At 32.4% G+C, this 7,338-nt stretch overlaps 1 protein-coding gene across 2 annotated transcripts in view; it reads right to left on the bottom strand.

Annotated features, from left to right (window-relative positions):
• LOC111086471 (glutamate receptor ionotropic, kainate 1-like) overlaps nt 1-7,338 on the bottom strand; it is a 40,321-nt gene that overhangs the window by 14,866 nt on the left and 18,117 nt on the right. For both annotated transcript variants that reach the window (XM_022389446.1, XM_022389447.1), the window contains exons 3-4: nt 5,848-5,948; nt 59-149 (exon numbers count right to left, since the gene is read on the bottom strand). In XM_022389446.1, the coding sequence (XP_022245154.1) occupies nt 59-149; nt 5,848-5,948 (192 nt within the window). The remainder of the gene's footprint in view (nt 1-58; nt 150-5,847; nt 5,949-7,338) is intronic.

Genomic DNA, 7,338 nt, shown 5'->3' with positions numbered 1-7,338 from the left:
GTTCTACTATTAAATGAAGTTATAGTTCAGTGCATTACAAAATGCTTGAAATGTTTACTTTTCTAATCAACATTCCAATCATTCCAGTCCAATCGCCTTTTTTTCGCTTTGAACCAAACGCTTTGTCCACAGGAGATAACACGGTGAAACTGCAATTAAAATTGTAAAATATATTCTTATGATACATGCATAATAAATATAACAATACATACAAATAATATGTCAGAAATATACAATCATAGGTGCGTTTAAGAGATAGGAGATCATATAATAATAATTTAATTATGTTATTAATGTATATTTGACACTATCTAATTATGTAAAATTTGAATTGTGAACTGTAAAATTAGACACTCTTTCAAAAATATTAAGAACAAAATATACCTGCAACATTATACAATAATATCTAATAGTTTAGGGTTAGACATGGGTAACGAAAGCCAAAAGCTGGTGTAATTCGTACACTCACTTTGTATATTTGAATACTGTGACTATGCTCATTCATTCTACTCATCGGTTTATGTGTTAGATGTGGAAAAAAGCTCTATAAAGTGGAGTGAAAGTGGGTCCTATCTTCATTATGAACAGCCAGGTAGGTCACTTAATTCGTAGTTGGCATTTAAAAATATCTAAGTGTAATCGTAACTTCGCATGTTTACTTCCAAAAGTTGTGCTATTAGTGATAAGAAATAAATTTCAAAGAAACAGAAAAGGAAGATATCAAGTTTTTCACATTTTATTTAAAACAAACACCATTGAAACTTACTGTTATAATACATAATATATTATGATTAGAATGATCGAGAGGCCCGAATGTAGCTTATTGGTTAGTGTATATGGTTCGAGAGGTGATGTGACCAGTACGCTTTGCACTTTCATTTGTGGGTGTGTTATAAGACTGACAGTTAATCCCGCTATTCGGTTAAGAATAAACACTTCAGAAGACGGAGGTTGTCAACTGATGTCTTCCCTCTGATTCGTTGTTAAAAATATATCTGACTTGGCAGTGTGTGCATAAAGAATCATTCAGACGAACAAAGAAAGACCGATCACAACAGTATTCTAATCTAAGTTTTTGAGTAAGTGGACTTTTTTCTTTGTTTGTTTTAGAGCAAAGTTACGTTTGACTATCTTCTGTGCTAACCGCGTGAATTGAACCCCAGATTGTAGCGTTATAAAACCGAAAACTTACTGCTATTCCACCGGGGGTACAACTAAGTAGGCATACAATCCACACATGAAAGTTAATTAATCTACTGAGAGACGACGTAATAGTTGCGCATTTAATTAAGCAATTAATTAATTTAATTAAGTAGAGAGATTTAAGTTATTTGTCTATCGGCCTGATGGTTGGGTCAATTAAGTCGCAATCTGACGGTCGCTAGTTCGAATGCCGTCTACGATCATGTTCATCCTTTCAGCTATTGGAGGGCAATAATGTGAAGATCATTCCAACTATTCGATGGTAAAAGAGTATCCCAAAAGTTTGCGGTAGGTGGTTTTGAATAGCTGTCTTCTCTCTTATTTAGCAGTTAAAGCTTAGAGACAGAGAACACAGATAGCTATCATGTATCTTTGCGCGAAATTCAAAAACAAACAATTTGCTTATAACAGATAAACCTCTTCACATATAAGACATATCCTCTTTTGTTGAGGAATATCTATACAAAATTGTGTATTATCCAATATTTAGGGGTTTGGCTAAAGTTAGGATTGGCTCTTTGCAGGCAGACGACAAAGCCAACAATAAACTCCTTGTTTTTGCTCTTTACTTAAAGGTTTTATGGTCCGAATATAAACTATTTATCTCGAGTGTGGTCTTAAGTACAATTTTTACGCTAGACTTCAGATTTCTAAATGAACACGTTTAGCCCATAGTAAGTTCTGGTACGAAAAAATAGGAGTAACTTATGTTTTTTACTAGTGATAAGGGAAAGATTAGATTTAGCATATAAAATTTCATCATTAATTTTGACATAGGTACGATCTATAACACAAGGATTAAAACCTCCAGATAATGCAACAGTTTTAAAGTAATTGAACTAAGTTTCTAAATTTTGTTTTAATGTGCAAAGTATGGCCCTATTTACAAAGCATTATAAAAAGACATATCTGTGATACATAATCTCTTATCCTTCTGTGTGACAGCATAGAAATAGCATAAGATTATCTATGAACGCTAGTAATTATTATATCTCTTAATATTTTCACATTAACATTCAAAAAAGGATGACATTTTTTTATTACATTCTACAAATGAAAGTTTTAATATTTGGTCTCATTCAAAAAAAAGTAAAAAATAATTGGCATATATTTTCCATGTTGTCATACATGCGGATGCTATAAACACACCATAATCAAATTTTTGGTTTTTGAATATCTGAGAATTTGCTTCCGAAAAATTCCTGTTAAAAAATTCATGTAAAGTTCAGCAAGTAATGATGAAGGGGGAAGAATCTACATCTAAGCCCAAAGTTTGTTTATTAAATCTTCTTTTATAGCTAAAATAGATTTTATACATACAACATTCTTTTAACATATTTATAAAATAAATTTCACTATTAGTAGTATTTGTTTACCCTAATTTAGTTTCTTAGACAATTCATTGTTTAATGAACAGGTACAAACGTGAAATATGATATTGTTGCAACGTGTTCTATCGTTGGGTAGGCTGTTGTGCTCATGGCAACAAAGTTTGACCTCATTATTCATCCGATCCACGAGAGTTCTACCAATCATTAATCAACCAGGACACGTTGAAGTGTTTGGTTATATTATGGCATAGTCACTAAATGCAAACTTATTCTTAAAAAGACCTGCTGTGAGTATTTCACTTTTTGGTGGTACAATGACTGCTCTTCTTGTTGTTTTCGGAAGATCAACCTGTGTAGTAATTGTAATATAATGCACAGGGATCTCCTAGTCATGACCTGTGAAGCTATTTGAAAGTAGTCTAAACTCGCATCCATGTCTTTGCACGAAAGCGGTTCTTAATATGCACTCTTCCTCGATGCCAGTTACCCACACATTATGGGGTGTAGAGAAGCTTCCTTCAGAAAGGGCAACTTAAAATTTTTCTCCTGCTAAAGAACTTTATGTCTACAGTTATAGAACTAGTGTTGATTAATATGCTGCAACATTTCCCTTCAACGAACCCATAAACCTGTGGACTGGTTTCTTTAAATAATGAACCTTTTATCTCATTTGAGGAAGGTGCAATATTCTCAACTGAACTTTGTCCAATAATATCAGTAAGTTTCTGTTTTTTCCAATGTCTGGCTAGCTCTTCGTTGTTCCTTTGATCTGGGAAACCTGACAATAACTGCTGTTGATTCCTCACAGTCTCAGTTGTAATGGTCATGTTTTCCATGTCTATAATAGTTCCCTATTTTTGGTATCCTTTGGGAAGAGTTATCATTCTATACAGACTTTTGTCTGCAGTTCTGGGGAATTTGTTCTCTGAAGTTATACTTTCCACACCTATTCTCTTTTAGTTTATTTCCTCCATCCTGTATAACTAGCTGTCTAATTGATCATTTCTGCTCCGCTACACTATCATCAGGGGGAGTTAATGTTTTGATACTACTAAATCTGATGATTCCATAATTTCTAGATGGTGACTTTATCAGCCTATCTACAACTTCAATGGATTCAAGTTCCATAACTTCAGCCTAATTCACATATCCTCATCTGTTATGGCATCTATAAAATTGGTCACGTGCCAATAAATCTATCATTTTACATACAGAATCTGGGTAAGATAGTTGGGTAAGCCTTTTGAAATTTTCTGTTAGGTTGGCTAAGATCTCTTATTTCCTTCATACATTGCTTCGAAACTTTACTCTGGATACTTCCTTCAGCTGTGTCACTCTGAACCTGTTGGATAAGGCAGCTAACAATACTTGATACTTGTTATAGCTCTCAGATGGAAGGTTGCTTAATGTAATTAAAGCTGGTTGTTTTAAATGAGGAGCGAGATGAATAGCTTGTTGTTTACTGTTCCACTCATTTATTCTGGAAATTATTTCGAACTAAACCTGATATGCCTCCCATGGTATCTTTACGTCATAATCTGTTAGCTTATCTACTGAGCAATATTATTGAGCTGGCCAGCTACATAATGGAACAGGATTTGGTAGTGATGTGGCTGGAGTGGTCCAGGAAGATCATGCAGTCACAGATGGCACAGCAGTAGTAGACTATATAGATTATCCTATTTCATATTTTATAGGAAATGGTGTTTTAGGTTGGAATTCTTGGCCAGATGCAGAGAAAAGTGTGGTTGATTTGAAATTTGCCTTTACCAATTCATTTAATTTTTTATTCTGTCCTTGATGTTATTTTTTATCTTGTTGGTTTTTTGTACTTCTTTGATTTTGTCATTACAGCCTTTCACTTCTTCAATCTCGTTGTTGTAACTCTCTGTTTTGCTCCAGTAGCTTCATCGATCTTGTCTTCAGTCAGATTTATTTTTGTTCTTAGATCTTCTTTAAATATTATGCTTTTTGTATTTTAACTATCTTCTTAAATTCCTGTCTCTTATCTATTGAGCTTCTTTTAATTTTCTATAAACTTCTTTGTTTTCTTCGACTTTCCTATCTCTTTCTTCTTGGTCTTCTTTTATTTCTCTTTTAATTTTTTCTCATACTTTTAATTTTCAGTCCATTTTCTCTTGATCTCATTTTAATTTCCTATCTTGTTTTTCAAAATTTTGGCATTTTTTTTTCTTGAGCTTCTCTTAATTTTTGGTCTCCTTCTTCTCGACCTTCCTTTAATTGTCTTATCACTCCAGCAAAGTTTAAATACCGCTTTATGATATTGTTGTCATCTTTAATATAAGTTTAGTCAAAGTTCTATTTTATTTTCACTAAAATAACCCCACTTCTGATACAACTATCGTAATGTGTTATATCATTGGGCAGAATATTTTGGTTTATTTAGTAAAAATAATGCCAAGTACTGTCTAGGTAATGATATCGAATTAATATATTTCTTCAATAACGTTTTTTTAGATTACTTTCACTTTGACACAAGTTGTAGGCCTAAGTTCACAAAAAACGTTTGAATATATATTCCGAGACTTATGGTATGTCTTACTCGCAAGAAAAATTACTTACAGAATGCCCTTGCTAACAGATGCGATAACTGTCACTTCTAACACTGAACTGAATCACTGATTTGCTTAATCATTGATTACTCATTAATTCACTGTCTCACTTATTGTCGTGTTTATAATCATATTCTTATTTCTACATACTACACGAAATTTCTAGATAATTATGTCAAGAGCCCTCTAGCAAACAAACATCTAAATTAAAATATTTCAGATATGATTTGTTTGTTTTTTCTGAGGCTGTACTCTCAACTGTATGAATAACGAAGCGAAAAAAAGTTGGTTTGGAAAACAAATAATGAAATAGAGTATTTGCCGTTTTCTAAGACGTTGCAAAGAACGCTTCTGCACGATTTGATTTTTAATAAGTTATTTTATTTAACTTCTGTCAGTCTCTGATATTAACAAAAAGAAATATATCAATTATTGTTCTTATTTACTAAACAACACCACGGAAATCTAAGACTTTATAGTGAACGAATGTTTTATTCAAAGGGCGACATGTATTTATAAACAAAAACAAATTAGTAATTTCAAATTTCAGATAATGATAGATGTTGATCACGAATACATTAAAGAACAAGGTAAGATCCTCTTTTTTTTTTCTCTTTCTCATTCTAAATGAATACAATCCACGTAAAATATACAAAAACTCCAGTTTATAAAATTATTGAATCCGAAGGAGGTTCTTAGAGGCTGTTTTTGCGGCACATTTCTAATGACTTGTTACTCACCTAAAGTTTAAAGCTGTGGATAAGCTGTGAATAATTTCAGCCATCGGTCCTCTGACATCTATACATTTACCTCTTTCAATCATTTTAATCCATGGTATCCACTGAAAGAAAAAAAGAAAACACTGTCAGTCTAAATATGCATGTTAAGATAAATCAATATAACTAATTACACGTAGTAGAATGAATTTTTTAACTGTTTATATTGTAATGATAGAATTGTTTTATTATTTTTGTGGGAGAGATATATAAGTTTAGTATCTTGTTGTTTTTTCTTTCAGGATCGACAAATTTATTATTTAACTTTAGAAATGTTCACACAAATGCATAACAAACGAATAAACCATTCTGAAAATTACGCTTCTCAATTCAATGGTTTATAAGGGAATCTTTTGATCATGTAACAATTAAAAAACATTATGTGGTTAATTAGTTAATGCCCCATGCAAAGATAGAACCTTGAATTTTAGCATTATAAGCCTTCAAACTGACGACCAAGCTATCAGGCGAATGGGTTATTTGTCTCATAGTATTTCAAATGTGAATTTATAGTTGGCTTTTGGATATGTTCAAATTTAAAAAATCGTTCAAAATCGTACTTTTAGAACCTAAACAAGTTCTGTAAGTGCTCTATTTTAATGGAATTTGAAATCAACAGTCATATCTATACTTCTACTCAAAGATGTAAGGCCAGTTTCTTTCCTCCACGACCACTCGTGAATTATAGTTTTATGTACCAGACTTTTAATTTGATTATATTGAATTGACAAATACTTTAGCCTGAAGACTTAGTTGAAATTAAAATCCTGATATTTTTTGAAAGTATGCAAATAAATAGACTTGAACAACCGTCTTGTTGTGAGTGTCACATTTAAAGTGACCAATTTGATTTGAAATGGCAACGGTTCCTATTGTGTCAACTTAAAATTGTCACATTTTGCTTATACTTGTATAAAACATGCCCATTAACAAAAACAGGGAAGGCAGTCTTCTGATATCGTCAAATCTTTACACGACTGATAGAACCAGAAAAATCATCACTGCAAGCGTTATAAAATTCTCAAACGACACTTTCCGTGGGAAAGTATAGGAATAACAAAGGATGACTGACCCTTGATATTTCTGACTACCAAAAAATAAAGTCAAACTGATTATATACAGACTGTATGTAACATTTGTGCCAACGTGGGTGTAGAAAAAAAACTTTGTTAAACAAGAAATGTTCACTTTATAAACTAAAAAAGAAAGAATCACATTATATGTCTCACATACTGCACTATGTCTAATAGTGTTAGGTAAACATAATGTACATTTGTGAACTTGAATTGCTGTCTTAGGCCAAGGTTATATATCACAGTAATCACTCTAAAGAACCAGTACTTGATTGGCTAGGTTTATGTATTGCTTCTCCCTTGGGATGGTAATACCCAGTTGCAGGAGTGGTGTAGGAATGTGGGATATCGCACCAGGATCTTAGTCTAACCAATACTGTGG

The sequence above is a fragment of the Limulus polyphemus genome, unplaced genomic scaffold (genome assembly GCF_000517525.1).
Source record: "Limulus polyphemus unplaced genomic scaffold, Limulus_polyphemus-2.1.2 Scaffold1125, whole genome shotgun sequence".
Classification (NCBI taxonomy): domain Eukaryota; kingdom Metazoa; phylum Arthropoda; class Merostomata; order Xiphosura; family Limulidae; genus Limulus; species Limulus polyphemus.
The sequence above is the reverse complement of the archived record's forward strand: the minus strand, read 5'-3'. Positions and strand labels throughout refer to the sequence as shown.